General features: G+C 40.2%; 1 protein-coding gene across 3 annotated transcripts in view; it reads left to right on the top strand.

Annotated features, from left to right (window-relative positions):
• KIF25 (kinesin family member 25) overlaps positions 1-22,288 on the top strand; it is a 41,801-nt gene extending 19,513 nt beyond the window's left edge. For all 3 annotated transcript variants that reach the window (XM_052806144.1, XM_052806143.1, XM_052806145.1), the window contains 8 exons: positions 1,031-1,098; positions 4,673-4,747; positions 9,094-9,243; positions 10,342-10,518; positions 15,338-15,489; positions 17,850-18,047; positions 20,600-20,755; positions 22,007-22,288. In XM_052806144.1, the coding sequence (XP_052662104.1) occupies positions 1,031-1,098; positions 4,673-4,747; positions 9,094-9,243; positions 10,342-10,518; positions 15,338-15,489; positions 17,850-18,047; positions 20,600-20,755; positions 22,007-22,164 (1,134 nt within the window). In that variant the 3' untranslated portion in view covers positions 22,165-22,288. The remainder of the gene's footprint in view (positions 1-1,030; positions 1,099-4,672; positions 4,748-9,093; positions 9,244-10,341; positions 10,519-15,337; positions 15,490-17,849; positions 18,048-20,599; positions 20,756-22,006) is intronic.
• Positions 22,289-23,564: the final 1,276 nt, after the last annotated feature.

Raw genomic sequence — 23,564 nt, 5'->3', positions numbered from 1 at the left:
AAAGAGGAAGAAATACCTGTAAACTCAAAACAAGAAGTTTGATTTTTATTAGCCATTTGCATGCTGGACACAATGTTATACAATCATGATTTGCTCAGCTCTTTACGACTTCAGTCTGTGGCAATCCTCATTTGAAGGTGGTTAGTTCAGCACTCCATGCTATTTGTCTGAAGCACAGTAGGAATTTCAGCACTCCCATCAAATGCAGTAATGTAACCGCAGGTTAGTAAGCTAGGAAACCTCCTTGAGTTAGTTGAAGTATTTTGTGTACTAGTGAGCTTCCACCCAAATTGTTGTAAACCCCCACTTTTTTTTTTTTAAACTTTACTTTTCTCTGCAATTAAGCACATGTGCCAAGAGGAGCAGAAAGGCACAGAAGTTGCTAAGTAAGGCATGCCAGACTGCTGCGATTACACTCTGGTAATAGTTTAAAGAGCTGCTTACATATCTGTCAGACTGACAAAACTACTATATAATCCATCTGGAAAGTGGATTCCACTAAAAACTCGTGGAATTCTACCAATTGTGCTAGCGTAGCTTTCTCAGAGTTGTGGGCTAGCATGTTATTCTGTGAAATGTGCATCTTCTGCTCAGTTCTAGGCACAAATATATATGAAATCAATCTGAAAAGGCACTGTGAAAACTGGCCCTATAATAAAAAAGGTCTCTTTTTGCCATTTTTTTTTCTACCTGTGCTGGCAGTTAGGGAGGTGGGGTTTACTTGCTTGTGGCTTTCTAGGCACATAAGGAGTTCAGGTAAGGGTTTGGATCTTTCTTGTGAACTTAAGTGCACATAGTTTGCGTTGGTTGCTCCTTAATAATCTGAATGTGTTTTAAGATCCTTTCTTGTGGTCTTGCTAGTTCACGGCAGTATGCAGGCTCTAAAGCCTCACTTGTTGGTGACTGCTGGAGAAGGGCCTTGGACTTCCTGATCCGAATTACTGCTGTCACCTGGAATGTTAGAAATTATAAATATTTTTGTGTGTGTGTGCCTATGATATTAACTGTAAGTATTTTGTTTTTCTCTTAGGAAACCGTCCTTGTAAAGTGTAGCCGTCCTGGTCATGCATCAATAAACAAGACTTTTCAGTTTGAGAGGTAGGTAGTCCTGTGTAGCAATCTGAATTGCTGGGTGAAGGCTAATTTTTTAGTAGTTATTAGTTAGAAGGTAATGTTCTTTTTTTTTTTTTTTTTTTTTTTATGTGGTATTCATGTTCTTCCCAGGACACAATAATGCACTTCAGGATATAGATGGCACACTTAGTCTTCCCTCTCAGTGAAGACTACTGCTATGCCTAAGTTTGAAACCTGTGTAGAGACTTATTTGACCCTCTTCACAGTCTGAGTAGCAATCACGATCCTTGCAACGTGTTGCAAGATAGCAAAATGTTATGCGCATTTTAAAGGAAAGGAATTGAGGCAGATTGCTTGACTTCAGCATTAGACATACAGCATCACTGAGCCAGAAACTGGACTGAGGACTTGTAAGACTCAATGTTCAGCCATGCTGCTTTTAACTTAGAGTTAAAATGGCCTGAACATAGACAGCAAGGTAGAGTAGTGACATGTAAATCAGTGTTCCCCAAGGGAAAGGCTGTAGTGGGACCACTTTCTTTATTACGTGCTCAAGAATCCACGTAGACGAGAGAGATTTTGAATGCACCAGCTGTGATAAAGGTTTTAATTGGTGTTTGTGCCTTATGAGACACCAGAGAGACAGTCAGCAAGACAGAAAACTTCATGGAGTCAGGCTGAAACGTGCCTCATGTTCTTTCAGAATGGAGCTGACCTGAACCTCTGAAAACAGGAATGAAGAGTTAAATTAATATAAATGAGATCTCTGTAAACCAAGAAATACAGAATTTTGCCCCATAACTTTTTTCTAACGCAAACTTTGCATCTACATTGCATCAAACATTGCAATGACTCATACAGTAGGCTCTCTACCCTGAACCATGCTTCAAAACCCTCTGGAAACAGAACACTTGAGGGCAATTTCATGCTTCCTTGCTTGAAGGCAAAACTTGATTTTAAAGTCAAATGTATCCAACATGAATTATCTGTCCTGGTTTAAACTTAAGGTCTGAGTCTATTCTGCCTGAACTGTAGGTTTGCTAAACACTGCCAGTCATTCACCGTTTCATTGAGGCATCCTTCCAAGATGCTGGCTTTCTCTACTCAAGAAAACTGGGGACTGCTGTTGTGTAGGCCACCAATCAACTGAAAATTCCTGAAATAATGCAAATCTTGGGGAAACTTTACGGACCCCATAGGTTGTAAGACTCCCTTGATACAAGGTATATGAGATCTCTCAAGGTACATGGCCCCCTCGCATGTCTGCTAAGCTACTTGAAGCAATTCCTTTCACCCTGCAGCTATACCTAATACAGCCATACCAGTTGAAGTAAATGCAAAATAATGCTGGAATTCAACTCTGTAGAGCAATGCAGTTAATGGTATTGACACAGGATTCCAGAGGCGCTGTGACTCTCGACATGTGGTGTAGATCCTGATAATCAGGAAAAGGGTTAAAAAAATGTAAATCTCCCAAAGAATGCAGTTCTCGGGGAATGTTTTTTCAGCATCCCAGCACAGCTCTTTTTATAAACAGAAGAGCATATGGTTCTTATGAACTCAAAAATGTTTATTTTTTTAGCAACCTTTTATGGAACTAATAAATGTCAAAATATTTTATTTCAACTCAGGAAGAAAATTCCAGCTTTCAGCATGTTATGCTTTTATAATTTTATTGGAGAATCCGTTAGCAAAATAAAAAAGAAGCTCAGAATTTTCAAGGTGAAATTAACTTTAATCACTACACAGGGACAAATCTGCCATCATTCTGGTAAAAATACACGAGCTTATAGAAAGAGATTCCCTGGCTTTGCTGCATCTTTCATGGTCTCAGATAGCTAATTAAGTGGGTGTCCATGCTTCAGCCAGTGCTGTGATTACAGTGTAGCATAAACTAGTTCAAGCCAACTTCTACCTACCTTGTTTGGGTACTGGTAGCATTTGAACCACAGCACCTAAGTAGCGGCAGTAAAACCCCTTTAGGAAGTTGAGTAAATATTTGGAGTAGTTACTGTAACATGGAGCTCCATGCCTTTCCTCTGAGTGGCAACCAGAACCTGAACCTGACATCGTTAGCTTCGGCTGTAGTACTTTGCATTGCAAACAGACTACTAAGACTGGTTCATTCTAGCCCTGTTTGTGGTTGGCAGCAATCTATTTGCTTTATCAGACAGCAAAACCCATCAACAGCAAGTGAAGACAGTATGAATGTTCTCATCTCTAAAATACCTTTTTAAGTTTGGGGGTTTTTTTATGTAGTAGCTCTGAGATGTTTTGATGTGTTAAGAAAAAAATATCATTTTAACACATACTGAGTTAGAGGCCTAGTTGGTTAAGATGGAGGACTTGGTGCTAATGAATATTTCATCGATTGCAGGTGATAAATGAAGCAGAGAGAAGTGTTTGGAAGTGCTTTTGCTCTCTTATATTGACCTTGCAGATTTGATGTGCAAAGTTTACTGAAGCATATGTGTGTATGCATGCAAAGCAAGGATGGAGTATTGCTATTCGGTGTCTGTGTCCTCCCAGTACGAACTGTGCCACATCTCTGCATATTTCCTGGCTTCTCAGTGTAGTATGACAGCACATCAGTGGAATGGCAAGACAAGCAGTATTTGTCCATCAAGCCAGACAAGTGCTCCTTTCCTGATTAAAGGGAGTACATTTTCATGCAACTTACAATTAGACTGTGGAACACGGTGCCGCAGCATGTTACTCCAAGCCAAGAATTCAGCAAGATGCAAACAGAAACTGAATACTAATTCTAATAATATTTTTTTAAACAGAGATTCAATTCATATTTCAGTTAGCTTCCCCCCCCTCCCTTGATATGCAGTTGTTTTAGACATCATGGTTTTGGCCCAAGGATTGTACTGTCTTTGCTCTTTTCTAAGGGGTAGAATAACTCATTCAATTTAATTGTCTTTCATTCTGTTTAAAAATTAGTCTGAAATCCACATCACAATGTAAAAGAAAGTCTTCCCTCGAGTAAGGAGTGTTTATTGCAGAGCAGATAGTTCAGCAGGGATGGGGATGGAAACACCTTAGGCTGATGCTGCCCACAAAGACAGTGCATCCTTAAACATGACCCTCAGGGCCCTTCTGATTTCTGCTCTGCCACTGACTCTTCTGAGACAAGTCCCAAGGCAAGTTTGAAGGCTCTGTACCTCTTTTTTCCCCCCAATCCTTATCCACACCTACAGGTAAGCACAACCTGACCACTCCCTTCCTTAGTGTGACGCAAAGGAGACACAGGCAGCAGGGATATTTCACAGTCTGGTAGGTGGGAGAAAGGAACAGGGATCCAGTACAGCCTGAAAAAAGGCTCTGTCTGCCAGAGGGGCAGGCAGAAGGATTAGGATGAGCTCAGAGAGCCACAGGTGTACACCTGCAGGTCGCTCCCTCCAGCACAGAACACAGCCACTCCCAAAAAGTGGGTGAGAACCTTGGAGTTCTAATTTTCAGTCCCCTGACATAGAAATGTCAGCAGGTCACAAGTTTTATGTCATTGGTCTACATTTTCCCTAGTTTGTATTCTTGTATTGTGACAACATATTTATATTTTTTCTTCAGTTAATCATTGCACTTTGCTCCTCAGAGTTTACAGTCCTTCAGAGTCTCAAGACACAGTATTTGCGGATGTGGCTCCTTTGCTAACATCTCTCCTGGATGGGTAAGTTAAAAGGTGGCAATAAACTACTGAAATCCATCAATTAAAAAAAAAAAAAGTCTTAATAGTGGCAGTCCTATCAGGTTTTGTGGCTTTGCAGTTGCATTTTGCTGTTTTTTATCCAATCAACACCAAGTGAATGTTGTTTGCCCGTATAAACAGTGAAAACACTGTCTACAAAATCTAGCAGAAAAGACAAATTTGAGGAAAAAAATTAGGTTTTTTCCTCTGGTCTCTTTCTAGCAAACTTAAGCATTGCTTCTAACGGAGGATACTTTGTGTTTTGGTAGGTTATGTTTTAGAACTGTTTTTCAGTTGTAGACACAGTATGATGCATCTTTTCCAACAGTGTATTCATATATGAAAGGCCTGCCAGGGCCACTCTCTGATCATCTGTTCTGGTTTTGTGTACAGCAAAGGCCATGGGAGGTGGTGTAATCAATTCCCGGTTGAACCAGAACTGAGCATCCTCAGTCATAGTTCTAATGCTCCTTCAGGCACTGGGGTTAAAACAGAATTCTGGTTTGAATACCAAACTGATCAGTAACAGCCACTAACAAGTATGTGTAATTACTTCTAGCAACTAAGTTCATGAAATGTGATTCTTTATTTATACTAGAGCCAACTTAACCTACTCTTGTGAAGAAGCCTCGAAGTGCATATTGTTATAATCCTTGAGGCTCGAACTGAGATTTATGCAGAACTTCCCTTCTGCTTCTTTCCACCCCCACTCTAATTCCACTCAATTATAGATGGTTGTTGTGGAGCTGTCATGAACCTTTCTCTCCCTGTAGAGAGAAAGCCGGTACCTTTCCATCCACAGCGGCAATCCTCGTTCCTGGCAGTCTGCACACCAAAGTTTCCAAGTCTCCTTTTCTTAAAAGCAGCCTAGAAGAGGCATATCAGGATATTGTGACTATTGGGAAATCCCATCCATCCCTTCACACACGCCACAGAGGGGCCCATGAGGGCTACCTGGGCTAAGGGAAGTCCCGTCTGGCCCATATGGCATTATTCTAGTTTACCAAGGGTGAGTAACCACAGTTTCCATAGCTGAGCAACCTAGGGACCACTAGGTTGGAGGAATTTGAAGAAGTCCTTATAACCACTCTGTTCTTTCTCTGCTTTTCCTTTTGCAATGAACATGTTTGCTTTGGCTCAATATGTTGCCTATGTATCTTCAAACATATCTGATCTGTCCCTTGATCTGCTGTACTTCCCACTTTCTCATTTCCACATTGAGAGAATCCTGTCCTGAAAGCTAGAATTTTTATAGTCAGTTAGGAAATGTTCTGTTATTGAAAACAAAAGAGTTGTCTTGTTCTTCCAGAAGTGCCGTTTAAACAGAAGCAGATTTTCAGGGAAGTCAGGGCTGTGCGTACCAGCGATGTTTCTCAGCAGCCTTCCCATTGTAAATGGGAAACAGACATACTTAGTCTGAACCTTGAACCTTTTTGTTGCTCCTGATTGTTTTAGTCTGGGCTCCAAAGTGGTCTGTAACAACTTTGAGCTTAAGTAGAAAGGAGTGTTCCACTCCTTTATTTTTTCTTTATTTTTCTTTCTTAATGAATTGTTTCATTTTTCAGTACAAATATACAGGAAGAAAAGATTTTTCTATATGCAAAACAAAGTACAGCAGGCTTCAAAGTTTACAGTTAGCCGTACAGGGCCAGCAAGGGAGTAAGATAACATTTTTTTTCTTTACAGCATTGAAGAATCAAACTTACTTATTTTAAAGAAGACCACATTTCTCTTCCTTTGATTTCCTTTAACAGTGCTCTCTCCTAGCGATAACTTTGCTATACTGAACATCGATACTCCTTTCAGGAGAGACATACTATAAAACTATTGGTATTCTAGCTTGACAATAAGAACTTTTCTAAACAAGAATATAACTAATGAAGCAGAGTGGAGAAGGCAAAATGTCAGGGCACATAAGTGAATCACAGTCCAAAACTTTCAGATTGCTCTATGTGAAACCCTTACATTGGAACCAGAACACCAATGAAGTGAACCAGGTAAATATAAACTAGTCTGCTGCTGCTGCTTGTCTTCTTGTTGAATCACCCAACAATTCATTCTCTCCTGTGCCTACTTAGATAGAATTCTGCTTTGGATAGTTTTAGTTCATTTGGGCTTACTGAAATACTAACTGTTTTGGCTTTGGCAGAGTAGTTATCACGGATTGATACCTGACTTGCATCTCTATCTTCAAGGTTACAAGCACCTGTCTACACCTGTCTACTTAGCTTCTCATCAATCATCTGTATCTTGTCAGAACTATTTTGTCCATGATGCTTACTTTCTAACAAGCAGCAGTTAAAGAAAATTTGAATAGCTGGACTATATGAAAGTTTGAGACACTTCTAAAAAGACTTCCATTCTGTTTTTCCCAAGGAAAACTACTACTTGCAAACTTCTGGCTCCCTTTTTGGTTCCAAAGATCTCTCTGATTTTGAAGTAGGGCTAGAAGTCTCCATAAGCTATGGGCTGGTGAGACACTGTACGTTAGGGGTGGAATTGTGAAAATTGCTCATTGTTAACCTAGCTGGAAACTACCAAAATTAGTGGGAGCTTTTCCACTGACATAAAGGCAAGTAGAGTTATGTCAGCAGTGAATACTTAGAGAAATCCCATCTTTCAGATTTACAGCCCTAATTTCTAGCACATTTCATTTTGCTGTAGTGCTTTTTATTTTCAGTTACGCTTGTCTCATCTCCTTTATTTCATCAAATCTATGACTAGACTTCTGTTTTATACTCTGCATCAAGTTAACTGACTGCAACTTTGACTTCACATCCCCAGAAGGGGTACCCAGGTATTTGCTGTGTTGCTTATCAGACCACATTTCTTTCTAACAAGAGAAAGCTTTCTAAATAATCATCCAAAAATAATTGCTTCTAGGCATGTTTAATATGCAAAAAAATCGCTGCAAATATATTTCTCTGCAGTGGCCATATAAGTATTTCATGACTTGAAACCATAAATTTAAAACAATTAGATGAGGGGTGTTCATTGAAATTTGCTGGCATGTGCTTGAAACAACATTTTGCTTTGAGGAAAAGCATTGGATAACCAAAAGCAGCTGTTCAGGTCTGCCCACAGAGGAGGTAACTTAGGCAGTGAAATTTTACTCCCTGGCAGACCAGGAGGAAGCCCGTTCTTGCAACTCTCTAGTAGAGCAGAAATTTAAGCATACTGCAAAGCACTCCTCGTGTATGGAGATTCTGCTAATGTTGTGTCTCTGAACAAACAAGATACTCCAGGGAAGGAGCAGTCCTCTCAGCATAACTGCATGTCTTCCAAGAGTTTCTGCTGGCACAGTTCTGTGGTCAACACCCAGGTGCTGGCAGGTGCTGCGGAGCAGATGCAGCCGAGTAGGGACTAACCTTCAGCTGCACAGTACAGTATTGGTCCTCAATACAAAGTAGTACTGTGGCTGGATACATTGGTATCTGCCCACTTGTTTTGCTTAAGGTGTTGACTTTGATCCGACTGTGCTGGAAACACACTTTCTGGATAGGATTCATACATCTAAATTCAGATCCCTACGGCGCAGACATCCACAACAGAGCTCGCAGCTGTCGACTTTTTTTTATTATTATTTTCAGTGCAGAGAAAACAGGATTTTCAGGGTTCTGTTCATTAGATGTATTTTATATGTCTGCTTCAGAAGATGATGAATTGTGTTTCATAGGTGCCTGTACCTCTGCAGTGACATTGTACATTTTCACCTTCTACGAGTCTGTATCAGAGCAGTTCCTACCACCTTTATTCCAGAGTAGTCTTTGTGTGCGTACTTATACTGGACTAATGCATTTGGTTTACAATTTGTACCTCTTTCTTATTATTAGGGCTGTCTTATCTTTTCCAGTGACTGAGGGTTATGACTGATGAGCCTGCCTGAAAAAGACTACGAGAGCTGAAGAGGTTACTGTTCCCAGCTGTTAAGATATTAATGCTGTGGTTTGCAGCATAGCACTGTAAGAGAAATCAAACCCAGCGATGGTTTACTTTAAAATGCTGTACTGTAAACTGCAGTGGTTCAGGAGCTGATTAACAAGCAGCTCAGTAGTGCATGAACTGGAAGTTGGGCAGACAGGAGGTCTAACCTCATCAGTCATTCCAAGCTAAGCAACCCTCTTTTGTCAGTTCCCTGCCCTTCAACTCTGCTTAAAAAATAAAAATCTGTTAAGGCAATGTTATGAGCAGTAATTTCTGTTAGATTTTGAGATCTCCACAAAGAAATCTGCAGGGCAGTGCGTTCCCAAATTGTTTGGGGTTTGACTTGCCACCTAATGCACACATTTGGTAATGGTAAAATAAATGAAGGCCCTTCTAATTTTCAGGTACAATGTGTGTATCATGGCTTATGGGCAGACTGGAAGTGGGAAGACATACACAATGTTGGGACCACAGTTAGAGGAGAACTTTGCATACTCCATAGAAGATGCATCAGAACTTGGAATTATTCCTCGAGCTACCCAAGAAGTCTTCAGGTAACAACTAAGTAAAGGCTCCTGTCAGTGGCTGTCATCTTAAACTTTATAGAAAGGATGAAATAACATTTGTAATGTATTTATCATTACAGATTTCAGCTTCACAATGATTAATATATAGCTTCTCTGACTGCCATTCGATGTGTGAGTTTTGATATAGATTTCTAGTCTCTCTCCTGCTTAAACTGATTCTCTAAGAAAATAAGATTATGCAATCTTGATGTGTGTTATTGGTCCATCTGTCTTTCCGACTCCTAATTAATTTTTGAATATGTTTCAACCATAGTTATGGGAGTCCAAAACATATTTAAGTTCTTACAAAGTTTGTAAAAATTGACAATTGGAATAGATGAAGAGGATCCAGATTAGAACCCAGGCCCAAAGAATGATAGTAGAATTTTTAACCACGATCTGTTCTCGCTTTGAGAATGCTTAGATTTTTTTTAGTTGAACGTAATGCCTGATTTGAACTGATATGCTGCTATGTTACAATAGAAGAGCCATTAGAGGTTTTTTCAGCTAAGCCTGTTTCTTTTGGAGAAGGATATGAGCTAAATCAAAAAGATTCAATTTTGTACCAGAATAACTGTGTCTAACTGTAAATACTCTCCTGAATAGACAAGCCCTTAATTTATGAATTTTCTGAGGCTGTGGACAGATAACCTCTTAGAGGTCTAGCTGGGCAGTTTACCATCTCTGCTTGTTTGTTGCTTGCACCCTGCTAGAGTTTATCATACCTCGAGCTCTGAATCCAATAACATCCAGCAGAGAAATGGTATTAAAAAAAATCTTGGGGAGGGAGAGAGATTAGTGGAGGTTAGTGGAGAAAAACAATTTAAGCTGGCACAGCTCTTTGGAAAATGAAGTTTTATTTACTGCTTCACGTATAATTTAACTGTATATTCTGATTCTTCAGCTTAACATTAGCATGTGGATGAGGCGAAGCCACAACTGTGGACATTTAATAAGCACTTTTATCAGATTGTAATTAGATTACAATGAAAGAATAGCTCTTTATTTACAGATTGTTCACTTGGGGTTTGACTTCTATACTTTTTGGCTTGCTGCTTTCTTTTTTTTTCTATTTTTATTCTCCAGGCTTATTTCAGAAAAGCCACCAGGAAGTTACTGGGTTGAGGTTTCTGTTGTAGAAGTGTATAATAATGAAATTTTTGATCTTCTGGCCAAAGACAGTTGTGGAAAAGTATTTGGCGTCAAACGTGATGTTGTCACAACCAGAGAAGGAAAGAGCGATGTTCCATTGCTTACATATGAGTAAGTACACTATTTGAGCCTTATCATCCGATCATGATCTGGTGTCAGTGCAATGCATAGCTGTCACAAAATTGCACTATAGGCACCAGTTTTCACTTCTAAACAATGAGTCCTTATTATATGCAAAAGAAAAAATTGGATGATTCTCACTGTTTCCATTAGCTCAGACTATTAGGCTGCAGTTGGCTGTGAATGTCAAAATACTTTCTGAAATAACTGTACAACTAGTTTTGGTTGTACTCATTTGTTAAGCGCCTCCCACTCAGAATGCCTTTAGATAGCTGTGTATTTTGTTGTTGCAGGATCTAGGGCATCTTGTCAGCTGTAGAAAAAGAAGGGGTAACCCAGTCACAAAGCACTTTCCCTTTAGTCTTACTAAATTATAAAATTTACAGGTTATAATAGAAATGTATGTATTTCTTGTAGATTTTTAAGCAGCTGTAGAGCGTTAGCTTTCCCTACATGCACTGGAGTTAAAAAAAAATTCTTTAGAAAGAATAAGATTGTAAGTGATCTTTTAATATAAATAGCCATCTTTCTTACACTGCTTAGTATTCTATTTTCATAACTGGAGGCATTAAAGTGGGAATTGATATGCTGGTATTTGAGCCTGTAGTTCTTAAGAATCCAGGTTCTTCAACTAAAAGCTAAGAAGTAGCTAAGCTTCTACTCATTTAGTTTTAAGACGCATACCTTCCCAGCGTTGGTATGTGGCAAGTTTGATTCTTATTTACACATCTTGACAGTGTAGGGAGACCTAAGGTAGTTAAGGCTACAGCTGTACTTACTTTAATGCCTTCTTGTACTTCCTAAACATTACAAAGGCTTGTTCTAGTAAACATGGGAATGATTCTTGGTGTTACATATGTGTAGTATATAAAGCAAAAGCGTAATACTTTCTTGTTACATATAGAACACTCACCTTGGCTAATTAGATAGTAAATATCACATGTTCATAACAATTCATGCATTAACAAGAGTGAATCTGTTTCAGATGCTTCATTTTAGTAACAGGTGTGGTGTTTATGCTAGTATTAAATCAACATTAACAAAACCAAATTATGACAAGCAGTACTAGTGGCACCAGAGAGGTGATGCTACCCAGTGGATTAAGCCACTGGACACGTCCCTGTGAGTGCCCAGCACGCGAACACAGACTGCAGAAGGGAACACTTCTGCTTGTGCACTGCAGAGGGGTCTAGCAACTTAGAAAAAAATGTTCTGTTCCTTGGGCAAATAATGTTTGTGAAAGAAACGTCCTGCCCTATCAAAATGTTTAGCACAGTATTATAGTGTTTTACGTTTCTGGGGGAAACATGATGTTCTTCTTCACTTCTCTATAATAATGCTTGTCATGGTCTAATCTCTGCTTTTCCAGGAGGAATTAGAAGTCAGATATGCAAAGCATTCTCCCCCCCCCCCCCCCCATTAAAATAAAACACACCCTCAGTGTAAATAATTGAAGGCAGTATTTTTGCCTTGTGGGACTTAGTCACATAAGCAGACTAGTAGTTGTTTGTTTATGTGGGTTTATGCTATTGCCAGAAAGCCTTGATAAAAATACAAGAATGTACTGGAGGGTTGTGCAAATGTACTTTTATTCTACCTAGTTATATGCGTTTATTGACTTGTATTTTCTAGCCATGGAACAGCTCATAGAAAAGGGAGACCCCAGACAAACTGTAAAGTGGTTTTATTCACCATGGGGGCTATATAACTCTCCTTTCTTTCTATGAAATAATAATCACTGCAATATTCTAGGAAGGATTAACATTTGTATCTGGGGTATGCCTGCTCTTCAGTCTTGAGATGAAATATGATTGCCAGAGAGATTCTGCATCCTTGATTGCACTTTGCATGCTCCATAAGAGCATGGAATGAATTAAAAATGACAAGCTTGAAGTGATGAATCCTTTTGCCCTCTTTGTCTGTATTATGCTGACTAGTAGGTTTCTCTCAGTCTCTGTTCTTGGATTTCCCCAGCTGTGACTCTACTCCAACTTTTAGTGTCTGGTTAAGGCTCTGCTGTCAAGGGAAACAAAAACTCCTTCAGAAGAGGTTGGGAGCGGAGCCTAACCTGTGTGTGCTGAATCTTTCTTGAAGGAGCTAATCTCTTCCCTTTGACTAGAGAAGAAAGGAACCATATGACTTAGAAAATGAAAATGGGTGCATATAGTGTGGGTATGATGGAAGTTGAATTCTTCCTGCTTCATCAGAACCTCCAAGTAATTTTTAATTATGGTATTTCAGTAACCAATGAGCTGGCCTGGTTTCATTCCTGAAAAATGCCTATTCCCCTTCCCAAGGGAGCTTTGCATAGTTAGTAGGCGACCTATCTCTTTTTCTAGGCTTTGAAGAAGGGAGAGGTGAGATGTAGGTGGACTTGTGCCATAGAGGCAGGAACGAGAAGCTGCAATAAGGTTTCATTTGTCCTTCCAGTTCATAAAATGGCTGCTGTGTTTATTTCTGTAAATTTTACTCTATGGTAAAGGAACCTGGCACCTTGAACTAAGCACCTCTTAAAAACCACTTATCTCAATCAATTGATACATACTCAATTCTAATGCAAATATAAATAAGAATATGGATTATATCTCAATTACAATGCAAGCAGCAAAAAAAGTCCAATTCATAAACAGGTTATATTAATAATTACACAGAAAGGTTAACAAGAAAAAGCAAACCCAAACAAAGTAAGGGAATCATTGAATGAGGCCACCCAGCTGCCTGAAATCTAAGGTAAACAGCTGGTGCTTTGAGTAAAAACACATCCTCATTTGTGATAATATTTCATCTAGAATATATTGGCCTGCTGGGTCTCATTGGCTTCTCCATATATCCATTAAAGTACAGTAGTCTCTTTCCTGCTAACATGTGCATCTTACTGAATCACAAAAACCTCAGTCTCTTTCTTCTTTTATGGCTTGGTTGACTTTGGAGAACACTCAGCATCAAATTTTTAACCTAACCACAACAGGGCTTGTCTTTGTAGAATCTGGTCCTGGCACGTGCAATACATACAGCATGATAAAGTCGTAGAGATTATAGTAAAAAGTTATTACTGTCAGCCCTGCTGAGAAGCTACTGTGCCAAGCTTGCAGCACTGGGCTGGGGATGCTGTTTACCTCCAAAGTCAACTGCAGTCTCCCAGGAGGTGACCAGCACTGACAGCGTACCCTGAGGCCTGCCTTCTTCTGCAAACTCTAGTTAGAAGACAGCACCTTGTAGCACTGACCCCTTGCCAGTGCACAGCAGCAGCTGGCAGAAGCCGATGGCCCATTGCTACATCCTAGGGAAGGCTGCTTACCTCTCAGGCTGTCCAGTCCTGGCTGAGCAGCTACTGGAAGGTGCAGTTCAAAACTCAGGAAGGCAAGACCTGCCTCCTTGGACTTGAGGCAATAGTCAGATCACCCAGCGCAAGGCTCTGCCTTCTCTGGCAGTAGGACCCAGAGCCTCTGCTTCCCTGCTGGTGCCAGGTCAAACAACCAGGGAGACATCACCAGTGGATGCACAGAGGCAGAGATATACAGGGGAGGCCAGCATGTGCGGCTCGGGATTGACAGGTGAAGTCTATAGTGAGCATTTAGCTTCTGCAGCCCTGGTTACACAGGGAACTGCTTTTAGGTGGCTGCTTCTCCTAAGTGTCTATAAGCATGGTGTGGCTAAGTGTTTTTCTGTTCCTCAGATGCCCTTGCTTTATTTTCAGAGGAAATTGGTTTAGTTGGGTATAGCTCTTTTGTCTCTAAACTCTTCAAGTATGGCTGCTCTTTAGCAGAAAGTAAGTTTGTGCCCAGTGTGATTTTCACTGAAATCAGCCAAATCTAAGTCATGAAGGCCTTGTCTTTTAGCGCATGCTTGCTTTTGCTGACTGCAGTGATGTGGAACCAAGCCTGTAGCCTGTCAGGAGAGTTATTAATGGTTCTGGCGTTACAGGGCATTCAGTAACCAGGCAGTGATACGCAGTCATAATAACTTACGCCCCCATCTAGAAACTAATGTTTAGGTGATGTAACTTGAGTGATTATTGAAGAAGGCAATGCAGTGAAAGGAAAGGGTAGGCAATCTTACCTCATTTGTTTTAAACATTGCAAACCTGAAGGAAATCATAGTGGGTTTTTTCTTTACCTAATCAGTTTATTTCACTTTCTGTGTTCGTTTTTTTTTCCCTTTGATTGGTCATATCTGCAGTATTTCCTTTAATTGGAAAAGAAAACAGATAGTACGAGATAAAATGGTCTATAGAAACTTAAGCCTGTCTATTCTGACACTGTGCTGGAGTCCCAGCTCACTGAACAGTGGAACTGAACTTTTTTCCAAGGATTTTGGATTTAATTCCAAATGTGAAAGATGATTTCCAAAGGCCCAGTGAAATTTCTTTTTTTTTTTTTTGCCCTAATTGTGTACCTCCCAAAGAACAGGAGCTACCTTAGCATAAACTGGACAACTCCACTTCTGTAAGACCAGAGATTCCAGGAATGTCTAAATCTGTGTCTTTTCTTCCAAAGTGTGGAGATGTAGAAATTTCAGTCACTTGTAGAGCTGAGCTACAGTACCTATAGACCTGCAAAGGCTGGCAGGCCACTTCTTCAGCACTTTCAGTACTACATCACAGCTTTTGTCTTGAATTTTCATCTTGGACTATATCCCACCTGAAAAATTCTATATACAGTTGTTTGTGCAGCTCAAAACTGAGATTAGTATAAGGAGTTAGAAGAGTGGGGAAGTAGAAATGCTCAGATTCACATCTAAGTTGTCAGCTTTCTCATGTGCTTTTTACTGTGAGTCAGTTAAATCTTCTGCTTGTTTCTTTACTTCCCAGGACTGTTGAAAATGCATCTGAATTTTTGCATCTAGTCAACAAAGGCCTACAGCTGAGAGTCAGGCACCCAACACTGGTGCACGCTCACTCCTCTCGTTCTCATCTGGTAGTTACATTGACCATAACCACAATTGTCTCTGGAGATAACTTTGGTAAGTAGGATGTTACTAAAATACATCTAGAGCCAGCTGTTTTTTGAAAAACAGTCTGTGGACTGATTTTCATATTGTTTTTTCTCCTTTTTCCAATGTTTAATACATTCTCTCAGTTCTCTTCCATTGTTTAACTTCTGCATACTTTCTTAAATAACAGACCAGTTTGATGTTTGAAAGCTACTGAAACTTTCATTTTCATAAAAACTTTTCACTTTTCTTTACATATCTTGACTTACAGAGTTCTTAAAGTTTTACAGTATGAAACAACTAATGAAATTTTATCAATAAGTCATAAGATAGGGTATAAGATAAATAAGACATCAGTAAGATAGGTACTCAAATACACTCAACGTCCATTAAATTCAGAGTCCATTGAACTGTTAATAATAGGCCACTGCAGGAACAGACAACATAGTTGTCTTATTTACTATGGCAAAACCTGTAATTCTACTTTTCATTACCACACCAAGACTTACCAGTTTATTGCTTTAGGAATAACTTTGGCTTTTGGGGGTTAACTTTGTTTTCTTTTGCTCATGTTGTAATTAGGCTCTCTGCTTCCAGTGCTGTGGTCCATCTCCTTCATACCCTGCAACAACAACATGGTCTTAGAAAGTGAAAAATATTTAACATTTTTTCCCTTAGATTGCTATCAGAAATTAAACCGACAATATTAGCAAAACAGAACAATCAGTGCCCTCGCTTACCTATGGGCCTTGCCAAAAGACACCGTTACTTCACAAGTTGCAGCTCCAGCATTCCAGATGTTAGCTCTAGCCAGTTCCAGATTCTTGTCAGACAGATGTTACTTTTCAAAATGCAGTGTTTGCACCATTAGTGCACCAGCCATCTTGTCTAGTTCAGGCTTTCCTTTGCCACTTCTAATTGCAGTCACACTACTATGCCATGTTGTCTGGCAGCAAAACTCCAAAGAAATTTCAATTTTATGTTGAATGCAGACTCATAGCATATGGATGAAGATGTGCATATGGGGGGGTAGAGCAGCACTGCAAATGGAACCTCGCTGTAGCAGTGTGACAGTGCATTCTGTCTTGTTTAAAAGGAGAAATTCCTGATTTAAAAGCTAGGTGCAATATCTCAACACTGGAGACCTAAGTCACTAAATAAAAAGTTATAAAGTCTATGATGAGTTCTGCACCTAGAGCCAGGGTTGACAAGCCAACACTTTTTCAGGTTTGGTTAACGTCTTTTAGCATTTTGTTTCAGTATTATCTGTTGTTTGAGGAAAGCAGTTACTTAATTTCCTTGCCTCAAACTGAAGAGGAGTGAGAACACTTATTTTTACACTGTATGGCCTGAAGCCATTTATTCTGTGTAAACCAACACAGCTGCTCTGTCTACACTGTGAACAGGTAGCTTGTGTTTTAGCAACAGCCTGGCTGGAGAGGTCCGGAGCTCTGCAACCCACTCCACTCTGTTCCTTACTCAAGTTTTGCAGTTGGGAACTTTGTACTATTGCAACTAGACTCTTTAAGTCTCCGAGAAAGTCTGTTGTCTCTATTACCTGTGGCAGAGTATGAGCCTTTTATTCTTTTCTGTCTTTCAGAGAAAGATGGATGAAAACCAAAACACTGAAGAAAAAAAGCAAAACTGCTTTGGGAAAGCCCCTTTGCATATACTCCTGCTAAGCTAATGTCAAAGCAGCTTTCCCAAAGAATCTGTCTTCCTCTTCCTTCCCAGCAGAGAGTGAAAGCCAGATGCTGCTGCCGAGGAAGAGGAAGGATATGAAGCAGTCTAGTGCAGCTACAGAACTACCAGGAGTAGTAGGTAACCAATCTGAACAAGTGGGAATAATGCTATTGAGACTAATAGCTCATCACGTGGAGATGCAGCAGTGGGGTATGAGGCCTGAAGGAAGTCTAGAGGGAACAGCAGCAAAGGACAAAACAGAGCAGGCACAATGAACTTTTTTTTTTGCTAGAGGACCAACAGGTGATGTTTCAAATACATAGAAACAGACTTCAGAGCTTACCGCTCCCAAACATCCAAAATCTCACTTTGGTTTCAGTCAATCTAAAACTTGAAAAAATGCCTCTCTAAAGTCCTTACTGGACTCCTGTTTCTTGTTTTCCACACAGAAGTGTGAACAACAGGGATAGTAGATACAACACAACCTACATCAAGTCTCGTTATCAACTGGTATGACCGGTTTGATGAACAAAACCTTAAATAAGAAAAAAAAAGTCATTCAGCCTGCCCATGCCATTGATTCTGACTTGTATATTGCTTCTGTTAGAATAGCCTAAAACAGCAGATATTGCACTTCCCCTATTGATGCCCCTCTCAATTTCCACGGCAGTAAGAAGCTCTCATTGTTTGTTTTTGCCATTAACCAGGTACTTCATGGGAAGATGAACAAACCAGTCAGAGGCTAAACAAAGAGGTTTCCTGCACCTTTCCACAAAAAATGAGAGAGAATAAATCCACCTCTTCTTCTAGAGCCTCTTCACCAGCACAACTTGAAGCAACTGAGAAAATGAAGCAAGTCAAAACCAGATTGCAGCTGGTGGACCTGGCTGGTAGCGAGTGTGTCGGTAGGCAAACACGTCTGCTATGGGCATGGATCCTCCCATGTCTAGGTTACAATAGTTGCCTTTACCCCTTTATGTAGGATATGTGCTGCATTGCTTTCACACGGGGGTGGTTTAAACCCACAGATCCTGGCATAAACAAAATTTTGGGGGCTGATTGTTCCAGTTTTGCACTGGTACAGTTTAACTGAAAATCTGACTGCATAAGCTTGAAATAAGCCCAGGGCAGTTACCTATATCATAGGTATATTATTTGTTCAGACTGGTTTTATTAGACCTGTTTTTCTACTCTGAAAATTAGCATGTCTTTGTACAGAAATGTTTAAAGTGCATAAATTATTTAAATGTTACAGATAACTGTAATAATTGATATCACCATGTGTGGGTTTTTCTGCCTTATTGTGGAAAAAGTTTTGGAGGAAGTTAGTGTTGAAAAGATAATATTGTTTTCATTGTTTCTTCAAAGCGTTTTCCTCTTCCTGCCTCCTCTATGCACACAATAATTTCAAAAACTTGATTATTTCCTAAAGGACAAGCTTTCTTACCAAGAAAAGCCATGCAGCCAAATGTACCATTCCAGAAATAATGTTTTGAAAACTGAACCAGTATTATGAAAGAGTCTTTTACTTTACTGCCAAGAATTCTTGTTGTTGCTCACTGTTAAACTTTTGTTCTACAGAAAAACCTAATATAATGCATTATTTTTTTCATTTGCTCTGAGTGCTGGAAACTGTTTGGTAAACATGTAATTGAGCAACAGTGTGTGTGTTGGTTCTCTCAGTTCAACCAGGACAAACATTTACTTGGTTTGGGGCTCGGTGGGCCAGATCCTCCAGTGAAGCCAGAAGAGCTGTGCTCACTTACATCAGTGTTAGATGTGTCCCAGCACACACAGCAGCCTAACCTCTGCCATCAGCTACTCTGATAAAAGTGAGGGCAGCTGTTAACTCATAATTGTTTTAAAACGTGGACAAATGGAAGTGAGGAGCAGTACAGCAGGCTTCTTGCACACTTCAACACCCTGCCTGGTTAGCTCTGCAGCCATCATGGATCTTACAGCATTTACAAGCTAAGCAGTCCCTTTTTAGCAAACTAGGTTTCAGTTTGAAAGCTCAGCTAAATGCTTTGTGGAAGTTCATCTAACCAAATGTAGGTAATCAGCAGTTTAAACATGTACCTCCTCACCTATATGCAGTTTTCTGCTTTAGGGTGATGATATCCCTTGTCTCAGGAGTCCACCTTTACTTGCTATAAAAGAAGCCTGGGGGTGGCTGTATACGCAATGACCCCAGTAAAGTTAGCCTGAGATACATCCTGTCTCAGATTATTGACACCCTGTGGCAGGGTTTTCCAAACCGTTTTGCTCTGTGCTTCTCTGCCAAGAGACTCTACCACTCCAGCCCCACAGTCTCATTTCTCCAGCCCTCACTGTCCAGACTTCTGGGTTTTTTGCTATTACTGTGCCTTTTCACATTGGCCTCTTGAACAACTTTCTTGTTCTCCCAGTTTGGAAAATGCTGTCCTAAAGGGAAAACAAGATCCCTCACCTCTCTTTACCTCTCTAGAGGTGGGACAGTAGGCAGTTGAGGAAACTGTTGGCCCCATCTGATCATCCCGCTATCATTAGCTCTGCCCAGCATGGATCATGTGCTCTGGGTAATGAAAAGTGATTGCAGATGCATCTGTACCTCATCCACTATCCTGAAGAAAGGTTGAATTTGAATAATGTGATGCTAATAGGAAGTTTCTCTTCCCCAAATGGCAGAGGTAAGGACAGGAGGAATTAATTACTCTTAACTGCACACTCATCCAAACTGATCAGAGTTGAGCTTGCAGCACCTCTTTAAATTGGTGCAATGTTATGTGTAGACTAAACCTTTCCAGTGTTGCTCACGGGCAGCATAGCTACATACCACCGTGCTGGGAGGATGGTAGAAGGGCATCATTTTCCTTTATCAACACCCTTAGAGCATACCATACCACAAAACAGCACCTTACAGACTTGGGTAAACATAAATCCCTCACACTTACGGCTGCTGTAGGGTTTTGTTTCTGCAGCTTATGCCATCAGTGTCACTCCTCTTTTTCCTAAGGGATAGAGACAGGGCAGTTAACTATTATAAAAAATGGCAGAACACAACAGGCTTACCTCTGGGGATGCTGTGGACTGGTGTTTTCAAAAGCAGCGCTGTCTTGTCCAATCATATGGTGTTCCTGCTTTCTCAGTTCCCTGTTCTTAATACATATGGAGCCAAGATGCATTGTACAGCTGAAGAGATCAACTTTAACGTGAGATGCTTCAGACCATCTGCAGGCACTGAACCTTCTTTAACCTTCCTTCAAAAGAGGAGAAGTACTGAACAATGTATTGGCAATCCAGAGGCAAAAACCACTGCATCTTGCTTTTGGCATGGGTGGACTGGAAGTCATGGCTCAGAATTTGTGTTTAAAAATGTTGCAGCAAAAGTAGATGATACAGCAACAGAATTTTTCACACATTACAGTTGAAGCAGCTTTGCTTAGTCTTACCACTGCCTTTTTCTTCACTGCGCTAGGTATGTCTGGAGTGACAGGTGCAGCACTGCGAGAGACATCATTTATTAACCGCAGCTTGTCTGCCCTAGCAGATGTTCTTGGAGCAATAGCAGAACAGCGATCTCATGTACCGTATCGAAACAGCAAACTTACGCATCTGCTTCAGGACTCCGTAGGTAAGGGATTATTCTGACTTTTGTTTAACAGAATAGATTTCTTTTCCCAATCTTTTCCCTCCTTTGTTGTGTAAAACTAGAGAATGATCTTGAATTCCTCCCTTGTACGTGGGCCTCTATTGAAAGACTCTGGCTTTGGAGCAGCATGAGTACACAGTGAGAGTTCTGACCTCGTCCTGAATTTGGCTAAACCTTGCTGTTTCCAAGGTTCAGTTTAGGAATACACTTGTAAAAATCACATCATCTCTAACAGGATTGTGTAAACGGTAATAACTGCATTTCGTTGGTGTTTTCTGTCAGGTACAGTTTACAAGTTAAGCTTAAATCTTTATTACTACAGGGTGTAGTCACATATGTGCACATTCCTTAACATTGCGCCATATAACAGTAAGACAAAGGAGGGAGACAGAAGATATGCATGGTACTGTGCTACAACTTCTTTTTGTATTTTGGTTACCTTCTCTTCTCTAGCTCCTCATCTATGCAGAAAGAGTTTTAAAGCAAGTGTAATTCCTGCAATAATCTCAGATTCGTGTCCATCCATATAGTATATTTCTATATATATCTCCATTTTTCTTCAGCCAGAAAGCATCACCCCTTATGCTTTTAGTCGCCAGTTCAAGGCATTGACAGCAACTAAGGTAACAGTTCTTGAGAGCTTCTGAAAGACTATTAATTTTTGCTTGAATCTTGAATTTCACTTAGTGCTGGGGTCCCCACTGTGAAAATGGAAAGCCAAAGAAAGAAGTGAGTTTAGGAGCTATGTTGTATGGGCACCTAGCCTGGTTTTAACCATGCCTGGTGTATGTCTTGGGTGACACTCTTCAAAGTGGCAATTTCCTTGTTTGTTTAATTGTTCTCTGTGAACATCTAAGTCTGTTTCGCTCTATTGACACACAGATAAGCCATTTTGCCATTACCCCAAATTTACAAACATTTGACAAAGCTTAATGAAGTGCCCAGTCCCATAACATATGTGCTGACTAACTGATGAAACTGTAAGGGGAAAAAAAATCTACATTACAAATTGTGAGACATTTATTTTACAGGGGCAAATATCATATCGTTAGATATAGACTTCCCTTGGAGGAGCTGTCTGTTTTCAACAGCCCTCTTCACGGGCAGTCTTCTGCTTCATAAAAGCAATGGTAGCCTATGCTTGTTGTTGTGTAGATCAATACATTACCAGTGTATAATTTCCTGAAAATAATAAGGTAAATAAGTTATGTGTTGTCTTTTTCCTGCTTTTAGGAGGTGATGCTAAACTGTTGGTGATGCTGTGCATCTCTCCTGACCAGAAGTACTTAACAGAATCAATGCAGTCTCTGGGATTTGGAACTCGTGCTCGGCAAGTTCAGAGAGGACAAGTCAAGAAAAAAAGTTTCCCAATGCCGAGTAAAGCAAAATAAAACCTAAGACTCCTGTGGATTAAAGTATTATTAATGAGTTCCTCAGACTGAAATGTATATTGTTGTCCTAAAGCCATTCTTTTAGATATCAACTGCCAGATAAAATAAACAATCTTCAACATGGCATTAGTAAGCCGTAAACCTGCTGATAATGTTCTTGCTCCAAAGATAATAGCAAGTATCGACAACAGTTACCATAGAATGGTGGAATAGCATAGAAATAAATCAAGCTTTTTTTTAGGAAAGCTACTTCAAGACATGGTTTTGGTGATGTGTTTCCTTTGGGCAAGTAGAACTAAGTCAACAGAGCCCTGATTTAGGATGGCTTACTTTAGAAAGGCCAAGGGTGCTTTCTGTCTTCTCAGAAGACAGGAGTCTAAATACCATTCCAGTGCTTCAAAGCAGCAAGTGAAATGCCTCTTCCCAGCTTAGATTAAAATGAGACACATCATCATGCCTTGCTCTTCTGTCCAGCACAGATGGGGTCGTTCCTGAAGGACTATCAACAGGTTGGAGTGTAAAGGAACTCATCAGCTGCATTGCATGGAGTTCTGTTCTCTGGTTTTAGGTAGGAAATAACAGCACTAGTGAGATAGAGAAAAAGGAGGATGGCTATTCTGTTATCCCTCTGGAATGTGGCTTAGGAAGCAAATGAGGGATTATACAACTTTTTGAAAACACACTCAGATTAAATCCCAACTCTGCTGAGTTCACTAAGACTATAGCTCTGCCTATTGGGGGGGGGGTTTGCTCCATGAGCACTGAAAGGCCCTGAACTACAGATCCTAATGGGACCTAACTTGTACAACTGTTTTAGTAGTAGCCTGGCCTGTTGTTTCACTTGCTTTTCTGAAGCAAGTTAACCACATCCCAGCCTTGAAGATGCACCTGCACATTAGAAAAGGATAACAGCACATTTCCCATCCATCGCCTGAATAAAACACCAAAACCCCAGTGTGTGATATGATGCTTGTGATCTTTGAGAGGCTTTCACCCTCTTACACAAACATTGAGACAACATGATACAGGGTTTATGAATGAAGTTACACTGGGAGAAGTTTCAAGGAAATTTAAGCAATGTTAGATATGAGAAGCGGTTCGGAGATGAGTAGTTGGGTTCAAATAACATCATCTGAGGTGTTTTATGCACTGCATTATTGCTCATCAGTGGCCTGAGGATCCAGTCTGCATTTTTACCTCCAGCAATCACTCTGCCTCTAGACTGGGAGAGAGGTCAGTGGTAGGTCACTGTAAGAAGGCTGGAATTGTGGTGGCCTGCCCATAAGGCTGGAGTTTATAGTACTCCAAGTCGCTTAACCTTCACAAGCATAAATATTTATCCAGAGATTATATAGCATACCATTATTGGAATTTCACCCTTGAATATATAACAGCTGCTG

This window comes from Harpia harpyja, chromosome 13 (genome assembly GCF_026419915.1).
Source record: "Harpia harpyja isolate bHarHar1 chromosome 13, bHarHar1 primary haplotype, whole genome shotgun sequence".
Lineage (NCBI taxonomy): Eukaryota > Metazoa > Chordata > Aves > Accipitriformes > Accipitridae > Harpia > Harpia harpyja.
The sequence above is the reverse complement of the archived record's forward strand: the minus strand, read 5'-3'. Positions and strand labels throughout refer to the sequence as shown.